This window comes from Xenopus laevis, chromosome 2S (assembly GCF_017654675.1).
Source record: "Xenopus laevis strain J_2021 chromosome 2S, Xenopus_laevis_v10.1, whole genome shotgun sequence".
Classification (NCBI taxonomy): domain Eukaryota; kingdom Metazoa; phylum Chordata; class Amphibia; order Anura; family Pipidae; genus Xenopus; species Xenopus laevis.
In genome coordinates, this window is record NC_054374.1 from 13,117,223 (window position 1) to 13,136,528 (window position 19,306).

The window sequence follows — 19,306 nt, forward strand, 5'->3', positions numbered from 1 at the left end:
TCATTAGGTTGTCAACCCAGGCCAAGTGCTCCACCTGCACAACCAAATCAAGCAGAATCAACATATCACTTGTTCAGAGGTGATGATTACGGAGAATCAGTGCCCAGAATCCCAGGGAGAGACACTGCAACTGGGCCGTGGCTGTAAGAGGTGGGATAGAGTCTTAAGGCTCCATAGGGAACAATAATCCTTTCCAGTATTTACGCCTCTTGTTCATATATGCTTTTGCTGGAAATTTGTCATGTAGCAATGCTTTTCTAGATGTTACACCAGATCGCCTATGCTTTGCATTGTATGTAATATTGCATTATAGGTCAGGACAAGATGCTCTGTTTTAATGTAAAGTACTGGATTGGGACAGCATTTACAGCCCCGTGGTGGGACATCTCCCAGTGGACCACTGCAGATGTTCAAATTCCAGTGAGGGACAAGCTGACCTCACTTACTTTTGAATCAGTGCTGTTCACTTAATTTACTCAAGTTGTAACTTTATAAAGAGGTCAACATATCTCATTACTCCATATTAGAAGGAAAAGAAAGGTGGAGGAACTCCGTAACTTCTACAAGGAAGATATTTTTGTTTTGAGTGCACTTAAAATCAAGTTCTACACTGGCCAGGCCCACATTGAAGAATAGTTACTTCAACCCTGCAGTTAACCAAGAAATGTCAGGAAGTCTACTCTATGAAGATGAACACATTCATGATAATGGAGATGTCAACAATTGAAGGTTGACCATCCAATTTTTTGTTCATGTCAACAAAAGTAGGTTTCCCATCAAAGAGACGCTTATTTTAACAGATTTTATTACTGTTTCAAAGTTCCTGAAATTGCTTACAAACAAGTTCACATTTGGTCTTAACCTGGAGACCACGCCTAAACTCTGTAAGGAGTAAGAAGTGATTGTCTTAAAGCATCTCTATGGTTGGTTTGTTGACTTACCACCTAAAATAAAATAAACATTAGTTTATGAAAAATACGGCAGGCACTTCTCTCTGAGAACACTACTGAGGTATCAATATAAAAATAAGACTATGTAGGACACAAATCACTTCACAGACATCAGAAAATATTCATTTTTCTTCTACAAATTTTTTGGTTTTTGCCAGTGCTTTTGTTGAGAAACAGTTCTTTAAACAGAACCTCGCCTTTTATTTGTCTTCAAATTTTTTTTTCATTATAAAAAATATGTCCCTCTAATTCAGTCCTTTATTTTTAGCAACACAAAAATGTTTTTTTTATAAAAATCGGTGGGGGTACACTGGTTCCACAAGGCAACTTCACAGTCTTGGTAGAAGGCGGGAAGGAGAAGTTTCATGGGGTTGAAGAACAGCAAAAGAAAAATGGCTGCATTTTGCCAATAGGCTCAGGGAAATAACATATCAATATGCATAAATATTATCTGCAGAAAATGCCTAATGCACAAAAACTGGCAGTCTTCATTCTATATATTTTCTCTTCTTTCTTTTAAAAAAATAATTTTATAGTCCATTTTCTATTAGATCATTGCATTTGCAGCACTTTAAAATGCCGACTTCTATATTTTGTCAGAACCATAGAGAGTCCTTGCCTTTATCCTGATGTTGAATACCTGAAATAAAACAAGAGACAATATTTAATAGAATCAGATAACCAGTAAAATAAAAAAATTTCTCAACTATACCTATAACAATGACAAATATGTACTCATGGCTGTAGCCAGCATAGGTGGGATCACACTAGATGTCTATAGTAGTGATGGGCGAATGTATTCGGCAGGCGCAAATTTGCGTTGAAATTCGTGAAATTGCAACGAAAATTCGCCGGAGTCAACTTTTTTTGACGCAGGCGGCGGAATTGATGAGAAAAAAATTGATGCTGGTGAATTTTCGCTGCCATTTCACGAATTGAGGGAATTCACAGCGAATTTGCGCCTGTTGAATAAATTTACATTTTAGACATTGGCGACAATTAAACAGATGCCCATTGACTTTAATAGGCGTCAAATGTCGTCGGCGTCTGAATTTTTCCCATCTCGTGAATTTTTCGACTTCGCATCGAAGCGAAATTGGACAAATTGGCCCATCACTAGTCTGTGGTAGTGATGCGCGAATTTGCGCCGTTTCGCTTTGCCGGAAAATTCACAAATTTCCAGCGAAATCCGCAAAATGGCGAAAAATTCGTGAAACCGCGCCGGTGTCTCGTTTTTGACGCAGTCGTCCGTTTTTTTTTACGCTGGCGTCTGTTTTTTTTTTCGACGCCTGTGAAATTTTTTTTGACGCCGGTGAATTTTTTCAGGCAAATTTTCGCGGGCGTTTTGCGAATTTATTCACTGGTGGCGAATCCCGCAAATTTGCTGCAAATTTGCGCCTGTGAATAAATTCGCCCATCACTAGTCTGTGGTAGTGACGGGCAAATAAATTTGCCAGGTGTGAATTTACGGCAAATATTCTGCGTTTTGCTGCCTGTGGCAAAAGTTTGCCAGCAGAAAATCTGCCGCATTAATTGTTTTTTCCAAAATTATTTGGATTCCCGTTGACTTTAATGCATTTGGACAAAATAAGCGCACATATAAAAATGAATGCATGCCAAAATCATTTTGCCGCCAGTGAACTTCAATGCGTTTCACAAATTTTTCGCCATGACGCAAATTTCACTGTAAATTTGCAAATTTTTCGCCTAATCGAAATGGGACAAATTCGCCCATCACTAGTCTGTGGTCCATCTGATAGCTCACATGGGTCCTACACACAGCTAACCATACAGTTTAGTTGGAGACTGAGTTCACTGTCCAGACAAATCTGTTTCCTGACACTTAACAACCATACGTTTACTGTAAGTTTCCAAATGATCCTTCTAACCCTGCACCTCATCATCAGTTATTGTATAAAGGCATGAGATAACTATGATGAAGTCTGGGGTGGGAGAATTAATTTAGAGGGTCAAACATGGGATCTGGAAAACATCAAGGGCCTCATTTCCAAAATGTTTAATAGCAGGATTGGACTCATTTACTCCGAATGCTCTGCTTTATTTCGACTGAGGTATAATGACCTTATATTCTAGCAATCCACTCAGCTAAAACACTTCCTATTATTTGCAAAATGGCCAGTGCTTTCTAATTCCAGACATCCAGTATCCAAACCAATCGAGGCTTTTATTCACCCATGCACAGGTGAATGGAATCAGTGTAGGCGTCACTGAGGAAGTTTGACAACCGTCATTTGTTCCAAGGCCTGTTCCAAATCTAAATCGGGTTTTATCGAATGTATATAAAATGTAATTGGACTGTGCTTGCATCATTTATTTCTGTTCATGGTGGCTCAGGCCAAAATAGCTGAGAAAAGAAAATCTAAGGTATATTATCCAGTAAACTATTCGGCAGGTAGTGTTTGACAAGTGATATGTTTTCCTCCAAGTCTACCAACCCACACCTACCTATTAGCAGTAACAGTCTGATGTTGCGCTTTGTTACTAGACCTAAATAAACCTTTCTACTGTTATTACTTTACCCCTCAAATTAATTCATAATGTTCAAAGGTCAAACCCAAAACTCAAAAGTTTTAAATATAATTGTGGTAACTATATATACATTCAACACACCATGTAGTCTGCATATTCTTTTATAAAAATAAATACACATTTCTCTTTTTTCCTAATAAAGCGTTTTGTTTTTTTACTTTTACTCCCCTGCAATTAGTATAGCTTGTTTAAATGGAGATAACAAATCTCTCCTTCCCCCAGCTGCAGCCTATATCAGGTTTTAGATAAGGCGTACTTCATTATACAGAGATCTTAAATGTGGACTGGTAATTAGTTTCTTTAGGGTCAGGGCACACAGCGACAAATCTCCTCGGGGCGACTTCGGAAAACAAATCGAGTGCCATCCTGCCGGCGATTTACGTTTTAGCCGGCGGGAAGGCAGGGGAAGCAATTCAGGGAGATTAGTCACCGGGTGACCAATCTCCCCGAATCTGCTTGTGTGCCCGAAGGTCGAAGTGAAGGTCGAAGGGCTGGCGTCTGTTTTTTTTTTCGACGCCTGTGAAATTTTTTTTGACGCCGGTGAATTTTTTCAGGCAAATTTTCGCGGGCGTTTTGCGAATTTATTCACTGGTGGCGAATCCCGCAAATTTGCTGCAAATTTGCGCCTGTGAATAAATTCGCCCATCACTAGTCTGTGGTAGTGACGGGCAAATAAATTTGCCAGGTGTGAATTTACGGCAAATATTCTGCGTTTTGCTGCCTGTGGCAAAAGTTTGCCAGCAGAAAATCTGCCGCATTAATTGTTTTTTCCAAAATTATTTGGATTCCCGTTGACTTTAATGCATTTGGACAAAATAAGCGCACATATAAAAATGAATGCATGCCAAAATCATTTTGCCGCCAGTGAACTTCAATGCGTTTCACAAATTTTTCGCCATGACGCAAATTTCACTGTAAATTTGCAAATTTTTCGCCTAATCGAAATGGGACAAATTCGCCCATCACTAGTCTGTGGTCCATCTGATAGCTCACATGGGTCCTACACACAGCTAACCATACAGTTTAGTTGGAGACTGAGTTCACTGTCCAGACAAATCTGTTTCCTGACACTTAACAACCATACGTTTACTGTAAGTTTCCAAATGATCCTTCTAACCCTGCACCTCATCATCAGTTATTGTATAAAGGCATGAGATAACTATGATGAAGTCTGGGGTGGGAGAATTAATTTAGAGGGTCAAACATGGGATCTGGAAAACATCAAGGGCCTCATTTCCAAAATGTTTAATAGCAGGATTGGACTCATTTACTCCGAATGCTCTGCTTTATTTCGACTGAGGTATAATGACCTTATATTCTAGCAATCCACTCAGCTAAAACACTTCCTATTATTTGCAAAATGGCCAGTGCTTTCTAATTCCAGACATCCAGTATCCAAACCAATCGAGGCTTTTATTCACCCATGCACAGGTGAATGGAATCAGTGTAGGCGTCACTGAGGAAGTTTGACAACCGTCATTTGTTCCAAGGCCTGTTCCAAATCTAAATCGGGTTTTATCGAATGTATATAAAATGTAATTGGACTGTGCTTGCATCATTTATTTCTGTTCATGGTGGCTCAGGCCAAAATAGCTGAGAAAAGAAAATCTAAGGTATATTATCCAGTAAACTATTCGGCAGGTAGTGTTTGACAAGTGATATGTTTTCCTCCAAGTCTACCAACCCACACCTACCTATTAGCAGTAACAGTCTGATGTTGCGCTTTGTTACTAGACCTAAATAAACCTTTCTACTGTTATTACTTTACCCCTCAAATTAATTCATAATGTTCAAAGGTCAAACCCAAAACTCAAAAGTTTTAAATATAATTGTGGTAACTATATATACATTCAACACACCATGTAGTCTGCATATTCTTTTATAAAAATAAATACACATTTCTCTTTTTTCCTAATAAAGCGTTTTGTTTTTTTACTTTTACTCCCCTGCAATTAGTATAGCTTGTTTAAATGGAGATAACAAATCTCTCCTTCCCCCAGCTGCAGCCTATATCAGGTTTTAGATAAGGCGTACTTCATTATACAGAGATCTTAAATGTGGACTGGTAATTAGTTTCTTTAGGGTCAGGGCACACAGCGACAAATCTCCTCGGGGCGACTTCGGAAAACAAATCGAGTGCCATCCTGCCGGCGATTTACGTTTTAGCCGGCGGGAAGGCAGGGGAAGCAATTCAGGGAGATTAGTCACCGGGTGACCAATCTCCCCGAATCTGCTTGTGTGCCCGAAGGTCGAAGTGAAGGTCGAAGTGAATTCGAGGGAATTTTTGAAGTAAAAAATTTCGAAGTAATTTTTTGGATACTTCGACCATCGAATAGGATACTACGACTTCGAATTCGATTCGAAGTAAAATAGTTTGAAAATTCGACCATTCGATAATCAAAGTACTGTCTCTTTAAAAAAACTTCGATCTCAATACTTCGCCAAATTAAACCTGCCGAAGTGTTATGTTAGCCTATGGGGACCTTCTATAGCATTTTTCTAAGTTTTTTGAAGTAAAAGAAAAATTGTTCAATCGATGAATGAAATCCTTCGAATCGTTCGATTCAAAGGATTTTATCGTTCGATCGAACGACTTTACTTAGACAGCAAAACAGTCAAATTCGGTGAAAAAAACTTTGACTTCGATATTCGAAGTCGAAGTAAAGCTATTTGATGGTCGAATTTCAAAGTATTTATCACTTCGAAATTCGACCCTTGATAAATCTGCCCCTTAGTGTAAGGACCAGGGTGCTGGAATGTGAAACAGATTTCAATTTTATTGTTTAGTTCAAGAAATAACAAAAAAAGCTGATATTTCTTAATAAGAACAACATGGCGCATGCCCTATTCATTTACCTTTTGGAAGGGAAGGTATAGTGATGCTTTTAAATTGTAAGCAAAAATCAGTTATATTTGCAACAAAAATGAACACGTAGTAATGGACCACAAAATCCTGAGCCAAAATACTACTTGTTACTGAATACTGTACATTACATTTTTCTCTTTTTCTACCAGTTTTATGATATTTATTTTGGATTTTTGGACATCCCCTATTAAAGTAGACTAGCATTATAAAAAAAAACCATTTTCTTAAAAGTTAGAAATGAAAATATATAGTAAGTTTTCTCCCAGTATGACAGTTTATTAATCTAGACCGATCACATTTTTAAGATTGCTTAAATGTACCCCTGTTTAGTAGTAATGGGCGAGTTTGTGCCGTTTCGCCGGAAAATTCACGAATTTCGCGAAACGGCAAAAAATTTGCGTTTTTGACGCCAGCATCCGTTTTTTTAGACGCCGGCGAAAAATTTTTTTGACGCCAGCAAATTTTTTCGGGCGAATTTTCGCGGGCGTTTCGCGAATTTATTCGCTGGCGGCGAATCGCACAAATTCGTCACGAGTTCGCCCATCACTACTGTTTAGTGCAGTTCTGCCCTGTTCCTATTTACTATCTCATGACATTTGAATGAATATGGCATTTAAAGAGCAGAACTGATGGAAGAGCCGTATAGAGTAATGATAGAGTTGTGTTAGGCGCTAATACTGCTGAAAATGCAAGCTCTTTTACCGTTGTTAGGTTAAACCATCTGCCAGTGAAACCGTTTAACTTCTTAAACCATCCATGCATTTTACTAAATAGCCTTTGGGTTTTCCCGTTGAGAGACATCTCGCAGACTGTAATTATTGCAGAATGTGAGTTTCATGAGGTGTTAAAGCCTAAACATCGTGCTCAGCAAATCTCTGCGGTGACTGGGTAACATGACTACCCCACAATCGCGTAGACATTCTGTTCCATTAACAATGCTTATTTTGGAAGTCCTTTCATGTTTTCAGTCTGATGGAATACCGATCTCTCTTTTTACTTTTTTCTAGTATATATTTAAATATGCGGGGACCCTCTTAACCTGAGCGGAAGATAAATAAATCTGAACCTAAACTGAATGCCAAATCCTTTTATGAAATTTGAAGTTTTGGATAAAAAAAAATTAAGTTGATTAACACCTTGGTGCAGATTTACTAAAGGGTGAAGGGAAAATTCGCCAGAAATTTCATCCACAGGGACATCAGCAATTTACTAACAGGCGTAGAGGACAATTCGCTAGCAAAAGAGACCATCGCTAGTGAAGTTTCGTGCCCTATTTCCAGGCGAATTTTCTCTCAGGTGAATGATCGTTATTTGACAAATTCACGAAAGTGTGAATTTTACAGAATGTTACCTCTTTCCCCAGAGTTTCCCTCGCCAGCTTAGACCTGGTGAACTGATAAGATGAAGCTGCATCTTCCTCAATCTTATGTCAGTGACATCATATTCTGTATGCCAAAAAGTTATTCAAATGATAAAAAAACGCTGGCATTTTTTCATATTTTAAAGAGGGATTGTCATTAAGGAGCATATTTATCAAGGGTAGAATTTCGAATTGAAAAAGCTTCAAAATTCAAATTCAGAAAGACCAACCAAAATTAAGTCTAAGTTTTTTTGGGTCGAATAGGTCCGTTTTCGATCGAATAGGTCCTTATTCGGCCAAATTCAAATCGTACGAATAGAAGGAATAGCGCATTCAATCGAATTTGATTCGAAGTTTTTCCCCTAAAAAATTTAGATTTTTCAAAGTCCACCAATTGACTCCAAATAGGTTCTAGGAGGTTCCCCATAGGCTAAAACAGCAATTTGCAGGTTTTAGATGGCGAATGGTCAAAGTTGAATTTTTAAAGAGACAGTACATGATAAATTTTGATATTCGAATTTTCAAATTTTTTGGACTATTCCAAAAAATTTTTCCTTTTTGCATTTGAAAATTCACCTCCACCTTTGATAAATCTGCCCCTAAAAGTTGTAACTATTACAAATTTTTGTTTTAACCTTTTCTTTTTACCATTTGAGGGTCATGTCACATTTGTTTTAGGATGGGCTCATGTCTAGGGCATTAGAGGATCTCTTTTGTCTTTATTTTGCTTAGGGATGCACCGAATCCAATATTTAGAATTTGGCCGAACCCCCGAATCCTTCGCAAAAAGATTGGCTGAATACCGAACCGAATCTTAATTTGCATGTGGTTTGGGAAGGGGAAAACATTTTTTACTTCCTTGTTTTGTGACAAAAAGTCACGCGATCCCCCTCCCCACCCTTAATTTGCATAAATTAGGATTCGGTTCAGCCAGGCAGAAGGATTTGGCTGAATCCGAATCCCACTTGAAAAGGCCGAATCCTGGCCGAATCTCGAACCGAATCCTGGATTCGGTGCATCCCTAATTTTGCTTCCTTTGACATTTGTAATAATAAGCGGCCACTATAAATTGACATAAGCGCAAGTGTACTAACGAAGTTTCACTAGGCAGAATTGAATGCTAGCGAAAGTTCATTATGAAATGATTGCGCTGACAAATTAACGCTAGAGAAATTTCGCCAGCGTTCGCCTGCCGAGACACAACTTCCCAGTTTAGTGAATTAGCGTAGTGGTAGCGAATTTGCACCTGGCGAATTGACGCAAAGCGTGGCAAAGCCTTCGCAGGTGAAAATTCGACCTTTAGTGAATTTGCCCCCATGACTTAAAGTAACAGCAGCCTGTAAGCAACTACATTTGTCATGGCATCAGTAGCGGTGAGGAAATTCTTCGCCAAGTTTTGCCGCGTAAATGACGCCCATAGACTCTGGGTGAAAAAAATTTGTTGACTTCGATGCATTTCAGTGAATTTTCACCATTTTCCAAATTTTTGGCACAACGGGTCAGAATCATTTTTTGAAGGCAAATTTGTAAAAAGAAATGGAACTATATGATTTTTGTGGAAAGGGTTTTCCATTGCAAATACATGCAGTTGAGTTATTCCTGATATAAGTTTTTAGAAAATATGCTAGTGGTCAAGAAAAAAAAAATCTAATGTTTAATTGTACATTTTTTTCTATAGAATTTAGAAAAAACTCAAAATCGATTCCGTATTGGTGTCTGTAATGTAGCTTGAAACGTGTAGAGATGCTCTAAATGCACTGTAAAGTTTGAAGCATTGTTCAGCAAATTTTTGTATTAGAGTTTTTGGTGGTTTTTACATCTCATAAATCTCAAATTTTTAGAGTTTTCATGAAATATAGAAAACCACACATTTTTAGAGATATGTGGATTTTTTTTAAGCAAGTGAGGGAATTCAGGGTTATGGGAGATAGCTCATAGTACAAGTTGATCCAACTTTGGAGTCAGGAAGGATTTTTTTCTCCCTCTGAGGCAAATTGGAGAGGCTTCAAATGTGTCATTCCTCTGGATCAACTAGCAGGTTAAAATAGAGTTAAAAGGTTGAACTTGATGGGCGTGTGTCTGTTTTTAATCTAACTTATTATGTTAATATGCTAATGTTAGTAAATAGGCCAACTAAGGTTGAATAAGAAGACTCATCAGACTGTTCAGACATGGCAGAACATTGAACTTTATATCTCAGTGGTGAGACCCTACCATGAATGTTGCTTCTGATTTTGGACACCCTATCTACAGGAATACATAAACCAATTTCAAACTGTCCAAAGAAAGGCATCTAAGATGGTTCCTGGTCTAATTAAGGCACATCATGAAGAACAAGAACTATATATCTACAGTTTAGAAGGGTGGAAGGAAAGACAAGATATCATCATCCTCATTCACTATCAAATATATCAAGTAGGGATGCACCGAATCCACTATTTTGGATTCGGCCGAACCCCTGAATCCTTTGTGAAAGATTCGGCCGAATACCGAACCAAATCCTAATGCAAATTAGGGGTGGGAAGGGGAAAACATTTTTTACTTCCTTGTTTTATGACAAAAAGTCACGCAATTTCTCTCCCCGTCCCTAATTTGCATATGCAAATTAGGATTCGGATTTGGTCCGGCCAGGATAAGTATTCAGCCTAATCCAAATCCTGTTGAAAAAGGTCGAATCCTTTCCGAATCCTGAACCACTCCTGGAGTATGAGAGTTTACACCCAACAAACTTTTTCAGCCATCATATTTTATAGGAGAAACACTAATTGGTGTATGGCGTGTTAGGGGAGATTTGTCGCCACAAAGTCGAGGCAATTAGTCGCCAGGCGACTAAATCTCCCCGAATCGGCCAGTGTGCCCTTACCCTTAAGGGCAGAGACACACGTCGAGATTCAGGGAGATTTGTCGCCCGACAACAAATCGCCTCTTCTTCGGGCGACTAATCTCCCCGAACTGCCTCCCTGAAGGCTAGAATCGAATTCAACGGCGGGATGGCACTCGGATAGCTTAGTTTTCCGAAGTCGCCCGAAGTTTCCTTGTGAGGGAACTTTGGAAACCGAAGCAATACGAGTGCCATCCCGCCTTTGATTTAGAATCTAGTAATAGGGGGGGGCCGTTTGGGGTGATTAGTCACCCCAAACGGCTTCCCCCTTTGCGGCGACAAATCTCCCCGAACGCCTTCCCTCACTCTTGCGCTGGCTAAAATGAAAAATCGCCGGGGCTAAGCACACGCGGCGATTCATTTTCTGAAGTCGCCCGAAGTTTCTGAAACTTCGGGCGACTTAGGAAGACGAATCGCCGGCGATTTTTCATTTTAGCCAGCGCAAGAGTGAGGGAAGGCGTTCGGGGAGATTGGTCGCCTCAAAGTCGAGGTGATTAACCACCAGGCGACTAAATCTCCCCGAATTGCACAGTGAGGCAACTTCGGGCGACTATAGAAAACGCATCGGCGCGTGTACATTAGCGCAGTCGATTTTGCGCTGTAGCCTATGGAGAAAAAATGCTGAGGCAGTTCGGGGAGATAGTCGCGCAAAAGACGTGGCGACCTCCCCGAATCTCCTCGTCTGGCCTTACCCTAAGAGTCCTAGTAATCAATAGATAGTGGAAAGCAAACAATAGGTTCCCAGACTTGAAGCAGTATTTACACCTCCAATTACAATACCCCGTGCAGTTTAAACTCCCTGTCATTCGCCCAGCCCCCATTGTTATAATGATATCACTGTAGGTCGACTGGAGGGAGGCATCTGCATTACAATTTAAAGATAACGTAACTGATGTTTTAAAGGCTAAATCCAATAAATCAAGTTTTGTGCCATTCTGGTGAAGTCGTTTATCACTCGGAGGACAAAGGTTAAGATTACGGCATTTTCTTATTAAGCCACATAAAAAAAAATCACAACTCCCTTGGTTGTCTCTGGCATCCAGTAGGTTACAACATTTTTTCCCAGAAAAATAAACTAGTGATGTTGATGACTCAGAATTTCCAGAGTTGTAGAATTACAAGCTAAATGCCAATACTGTTGTTAATTACCATAACTAGAGATAGAATGTATAAGGGATGATAAACTCACATCCGAGCAAAGACCAGACACAAGCATTTGCAAATCAGAAAGAAAGTTATAAAGTGTCAGAAAATGCACTTAAATGCTGCCACATTTTATTAAAACACAGAAACTTTTATCCCCACTGCTATTTTAGGCACTATGTCTCCCTACTATACCTGCTAGAAACTATTATCCACTGTTACTATAGACACCATCTCTCCCTACTATACCTGCTATCCCACAGTCACACTCCCTTCCCAGAGACTATTATCCACTGTTACTATAGGCACCATCTCTCCCTACTATACCTGCTATCCCACAGTCACACTCCCTTCCCAGAGACTATTATCCCACTGTTACTATAGACACCATCTCTCCCTACTATACCTGCTATCCCACAGTCACACTCCCTTCCCAGAGACTATTATCCCACTGTTACTATAGGCACCATCTCTCCCTACTATACCTGCTATCCCACAGTCACACTCCCTTCCCAGAGACTATTATCCCACTGTTACTATAGGCACCATCTCTCCCTACTATACCTGCTATCCCACAGTCACACTCCCTTCCCAGAGACTATTATCCACTGTTACTATAGACACCATCTCTCCCTACTATACCTGCTATCCCACAGTCACACTCCCTTCCCAGAGACTATTATCCACTGTTACTATAGACACCATCTCTCCCTACTATACCTGCTATCCCACAGTCACACTCCCTTCCCAGAGACTATTATCCACTGTTACTATAGACACCATCTCTCCCTACTATACCTGCTATCCCACAGTCACACTCCCTTCCCACAGACTATTATCCACTGTTACTATAGACACCATCTCTCCCTACTATACCTGCTATCCCACAGTCACACTCCCTTCCCACAGACTATTATCCACTGTTACTATAGGCACCATCTCTCCCTACTATACCTGCTATCCCACAGTCACACTCCCTTCCCACAGACTATTATCCACTGTTACTATAGGCACCATCTCTCCCTACTATACCTGCTATCCCACAGTCACACTCCCTTCCCAGAGACTATTATCCCACTGTTACTATAGACACCATCTCTCCCTACTATACCTGCTATCCCACAGTCACACTCCCTTCCCAGAGACTATTATCCACTGTTACTATAGGCACCATCTCTCCCTACTATACCTGCTATCCCACAGTCACACTCCCTTCCCAGAGACTATTATCCACTGTTACTATAGGCACCATCTCTCCCTACTATACCTGCTATCCCACAGTCACACTCCCTTCCCAGAGACTATTATCCACTGTTACTATAGACACCATCTCTCCCTACTATACCTGCTATCCCACAGTCACACTCCCTTCCCAGAGACTATTATCCACTGTTACTATAGGTACCATCTCTCCCTACTATACCTGATATCCCACAGTCACACTCCCTTCCCAGAGACTATTATCCACTGTTACTATAGGTACCATCTCTCCCTACTATACCTGCTATCCCACAGTCACACTCCCTTCCCAGAGACTATTATCCACTGTTACTATAGGTACCATCTCTCCCTACTATACCTGCTATCCCACAGTCACACTCCCTTGCCAGAGACTATTATCCACTGTTACTATAGGTACCATCTCTCCCTACTATACCTGCTATCCCACAGTCACACTCCCTTCCCAGAGACTATTATTCACTGTTAGTTTAGGCACCATCTCTCCCTACTATACCTGCTATCCCACAGTCACAGTCCCTTCCCAGAGACTATTATCCACTGTTACTATAGGCACCATCTCTCCCTACTATACCTGCTATCCCACAGTCACACTCCCTTCCCAGAGACTATTATCCACTGTTACTATAGGCACCATCTCTCCCTACTATACCTGCTATCCCACACTCACACTCCCTTCCCAGAGACTATTATCCACTGTTACTATAGACACCATCTCTCCCTACTATACCTGCTATCCCACAGTCACACTCCCTTCCCAGAGACTATTATCCCACTGTTACTATAGACACCATCTCTCCCTACTATACCTGCTATCCCACAGTCACACTCCCTTCCCAGAGACTATTATCCACTGTTACTATAGACACCATCTCTCCCTACTATACCTGCTATCCCACAGTCACACTTCCTTCCCAGAGACTATTATCCACTGTTACTATAGACACCATCTCTCCCTACTATACCTGCTATCCCACAGTCACACTCCCTTCCCAGAGACTATTATTCACTGTTAGTTTAGGCACCATCTCTCCCTACTATACCTGCTATCCCACAGTCACAGTCCCTTCCCAGAGACTATTATCCACTGTTACTATAGGCACCATCTCTCCCTACTATACCTGCTATCCCACAGTCACACTCCCTTCCCAGAGACTATTATCCACTGTTACTATAGGCACCATCTCTCCCTACTATACCTGCTATCCCACACTCACACTCCCTTCCCAGAGACTATTATCCACTGTTACTATAGACACCATCTCTCCCTACTATACCTGCTATCCCACAGTCACACTCCCTTCCCAGAGACTATTATCCCACTGTTACTATAGACACCATCTCTCCCTACTATACCTGCTATCCCACAGTCACACTCCCTTCCCAGAGACTATTATCCACTGTTACTATAGACACCATCTCTCCCTACTATACCTGCTATCCCACAGTCACACTTCCTTCCCAGAGACTATTATCCACTGTTACTATAGACACCATCTCTCCCTACTATACCTGCTATCCCACAGTCACACTCCCTTCCCAGAGACTATTATCCCACTGTTACTATAGACACCATCTCTCCCTACTATACCTGCTATCCCACAGTCACACTCCCTTCCCAGAGACTATTATCCACTGTTACTATAGACACCATCTCTCCCTACTATACCTGCTATCCCACAGTCACACTCCCTTCCCAGAGACTATTATCCACTGTTACTATAGACACCATCTCTCCCTACTATACCTGCTATCCCACAGTCACACTCCCTTCCCAGAGACTATTATCCACTGTTACTATAGACACCATCTCTCCCTACTATACCTGCTATCCCACAGTCACACTCCCTTCCCAGAGACTATTATCCTATTTTGTCTATCCTCCAATGACAGTAGGACTCTTTTACAATAGATTGAATCTCCTCCTACACAGAATGACAAATGAGAGACATACAATTGGGAGGAAGTCATCAATCTAGATTTCTACAGTAGAAGAAAGGGCCTGTGGGACTTAATAAGAAACCTTGGTTGACATTGACCATATAAAAAGATCTATGTCTGTACATCATCCACCCAACCTTAATATTCATATATTTTACTTGCATTATTTTATGTACTTTAATATTTTCTCTATTATAAATTCACTGCAAGAGGATTCACTGCTAAATACTCAAGTAGCACCACACAAAATTACAAACAAACACAAATATGCCCAGGAATTACTAGAAATCAATGTTTGTCTTTTAGGCAATTATCATTGCACTCGTTAAATTCCTTTCTCTTGCTGTTTATTCTTTTGACATACAACTCTTTGTGAATAGATTATATGGTACAACTGCAAGAACTGTCAGGGCTCGAGTTAATTAACCGTGTATCTATGATCCAACCTGCAACTCCCGACGTCTCCCAGGACAGCCCTGATATTAAGGGGCCTATTTATGAAGCCTCGAGCCTAGAGGAAAAAAACCCTAAAATTTTTCGAGATTTATTAAGCTCTGAAGCTGCTAAAAAAGAGTCCGAAAATACTCCAGCTAAAACCTTCTGAAGCCATTTAAAAGTCAATGGCAGATGTCCCTTTTACAATTAGAACATGTTTTTTGCTTTCATGATTTTCAAAGGTTTAGGGCTCTTTGACTTTGAATTCTCTGAAATTTTGAGGTTTTCGGGTGACAATTCAAAACATTCACATAGTTTGAATAGCTACATGATTGTGTTGAGACTTTTCCCAATTTTCATTCAATTTTTTTAAAAAAATTAAGGCAAATCGTGGTTGGGAGGTTGAATTTTTTAAAATAATCTTAACCACATGTTTGTATTTATACCTGTGTGAATGATGCTAACACTTGTATAGCAGTGGCCTGTCGGTGTCAGTAACTGGAGTAGGGCCAGTGGATCAAATCAGATGGAACAGCCACTTTATGTGGTTAATTCTCATTTGATTCTGGAAGGAATATAATGTTAATAAATACTTGTTTGCACTGATTTGCAGAGCAACTCCCATGCATTTATCCACAAGGAAACTAGAAACTACTAGGGATCCTTCACGAAAGATTTGGCTGAATACCGAACCAAATCCTGATTTGCATATGCAAATTAGGTATGGGAAGGGGAAAGCATTTTTTACTTCCTTGTTTTGTGACAAAAAGTCACACGATCTCCCGGCCCTAATTTGCATTTGCATAACCGGATTCGGTTCGGCCAGGCAGAAGGATCCGATCCTGCTGAAAAAGGCCAAATCCTGGCCGAAATCCCAAACCGAATCCTGGATTTGGTGCATCCCTTGAACCTACAGCTACATTTCATGCAGATAAATTGAGAGACAGTTGGCTTTCTAATTTCTTGGTACGACCAAAAGAGACTCACTCCTTCGTGTGGCTTTTGACGGAAATATTTGGAGCAATCAGACCTAACCATTTTCCACAGATCATAGAACAAACTCATCGTGCAAATAGTCAGACCAATTGCAGTTTAAGTTTTATCATGTAAGAGACTTGGGGGGGTATTTACTAAAACTTGACTTTTTCTCACTATAATTAATCCCTTCAATTTACGAATAAATCGGTGCGAGTAAAATCTGTGACAAAATCACATTTAAATTCGAATTGTGGGACTTTTTCAAGATGACGTCCCAAAAACCTCGACTTTATCAAATTGTCACCTCCACAACTCGAATTTAACGGATTATCGAACGAAAACCAAAGTCAAACAGCCCGAAACTATCTAGAATCCTGAAGGCATAAAATGTGCTCCAATTATTAAAGGGACCAACTGCCATTGACTTGTACATGATTTCGACAGCTTTTAGCTCAATTATTTTCGGATTTTAAGCAGCTTCAGAGCATAACAAATCAACAAAAAGTTGAGAGGTTTTTTTTTCTCTAAAAATGTGGGCAGAAAATTTTAAGGTTGAATAAATGGGCCCCTTAAAGATAATTGAATGCACTACAGGTATGGGATTCATTATCTAGAAAGCTTCCGAATTACTGAAAGGCCATCTCCCGTCGACTGACTCCATTATAATCAAATGATCCAGATTTTTAAAAGTGATTTCCTTTTTCTTTGTACAGGTATGGGATCAGTTATCCAAAATGCTCCAAATTACGGAAAGGCTGTCTCCTATAGACTCCATTATAATCATATAATCCGGATTTTTAAAATTGATTTCCTTTTTCTCTGTAATAATAAAACAGTAGCTTGTACTTGATCCCAACTAAGATATAATTAATCCTTATTGGAAGCAAAACCAGCCTATTGGGTTTATTTAATGTTTACATGATTTTCTAGTAGACTTAAGGTATGAAGATCCAAATTACAGAAAGATCCATTATCCAGACAAGCAAGGTCCCAAGCATTCTGGATAACAGGTCCCATACCTGTCATAATAAACAGTACCTTGTACTTGATCCAAACTAAGATATAATTAAGCCTTATTGGACGCAAAACCAGCCTATTGGGTTTTTTTGATGTTTACATGATTTTAAGGTATGAAGATCCAAATTATGGAAGATCCATTATCTGGAGCATTCTGGATAACAGGTCCCATAACTGTAGTGAAGAACCCAAGAACAAACTGCCCATAGATTCCTATCCAAACAAACGCTTTTTAAGCTTACAAGTCCAGTAGTGAAAGTTAGTAGGAGGCTTCCTGATCAAGAGATCATTGCAAAGAGTTTATACATTGTTATCACTTATGACTTCAAGCTTCTTAAGTCACGATCACATCAAAAATATACAAAGGCAAGGCATCACAAAAGCTAATCAAATTCTCTGGACCTAGTGCACCAACCATATCGATGGATCCTATGAGCCTCTTTTGAACTTTGTAGATAATGTAGATATTGTAGAATCCAGAGACCCTCCTACTTTACAGTCATGGTATTAAACATAAATAACACTGAGGAGTTTAATGGAATTATATAATAGTTTATGCCACACTTCGTTTTTGAAGTCGTCCCAAGGTTAGCTAACGAGGAAACTTCAGGCGACTTTGGAAAACGAAGTGCTCTGAGTGCCATCCTGCCAACAATTTCGATTATAGCCAGCGGGAAGGCTTTCGGGGAGATTAGTCACCCGAAGAAGAGGCGATTTGTCGCCGGGCCACTAAGGGTGTTATTTACTAAACTCTGAATGCAAAAATCACGAAAATTTCATGATTTCTTTAATAAAATCTGACTTTTAAAAAAATCACAATTTTTTCGGAATTTATTAAACCCCAAGGATGGAAAAGTCAGAATCTGAAAATCAGACCTGTCGAGGTTGCATATAAGTCAATGGGAGAAGTCCCAATGATTTTTTGATGTGCGGTGGGTTTCGTGCAATACCCCAAAGTTTTCGGGTGAAAATTACGAAATATTCGACTTTTTACCGCAAACCAAATTTTCGGGAAAATGTAATAATAAATAAGCGTAAAAAACCAGAGCGGATTTGATCTTAGTTTGTAGCAGAAAATATTGAGCGTGTGCCCTTAACTTTAAATGATTTTTTTTTTCAGGTTGGCGATTACTAGCCTTCTCATTTTACCTGATACCCCCTCTACCTCTATTCCAGTCTCGAGTTTTCTCTTCTGGGCCCTTCTGTAAATAAAAAGTTTCTGCTTCATACACAAATCCACTAAAATAATCCCATTCTCCTGCATTGGTTTAATTGATTCCTTAGTGAACTTTTCACCCGTTAAAAGGCTTAACATTATAACTGTGACTTGTAAACCAGGTACATTATGTGGCCTATTTGTATTTTATGAGGCTTCTCATTTCATAAACTTCTCCAGACAATGGGAACTTAAAAGATATGGAACATTATGGAAATTTATGGAATATTGCCTATCCTGCAAATATGTTTACTATAAAACTCTATTTGTAGAGTTATTTATAATTGTATAGTACATATTGCATACACTAGATATTTGGTAGAAAATGCAAGTTTTGGCAAGGAATGTTAAAAAAAACACGGTATTTTTAATGCTCATAAAGAAGAGCAGCGGACGGATTACGTTCCACTAGAATAATATGGTTTTAATTAGGTCATCAGAGGTAAACTAAAGTGAGAATATGGACCACACGCAATAAGTAGTTTTACAGAGAAATGATTCAATTAAAAAAAAAATCACGAATATAACAGATTGTTCAGCAGTTGTTTACTAGTTTTCACATAAAAAAATCTATAAAATCAAACATATATTACAGTGTGTACAGTATGAAATATAAATGATTTTTTTATTAAATCGTTCCCCCCCCCTCAGACAGAAACATATTCACATTTTGTACATTTTGAATAAAAATGTTTTTTTTCGAGAAGCAACGTGCAACGATCAAAGATGG

General features: G+C 39.6%; 1 protein-coding gene across 2 annotated transcripts in view; it reads right to left on the reverse strand.

Moving 5' to 3' along the window:
• Positions 1-797: 797 nt before the first annotated feature.
• Positions 798-19,306, reverse strand: part of LOC108709205 (transcription cofactor vestigial-like protein 3) — a 30,816-nt gene continuing 12,307 nt past the window's right edge. The window contains exon 4 of one of the 2 annotated variants that reach the window (XM_041583369.1): positions 798-1,590. In XM_041583369.1, coding sequence (XP_041439303.1) covers positions 1,547-1,590 — 44 coding nt within the window. In that variant the 3' untranslated portion in view covers positions 798-1,546. The remainder of the gene's footprint in view (positions 1,591-19,306) is intronic. The other variant, XM_018248848.2, reaches the window with a different exon arrangement.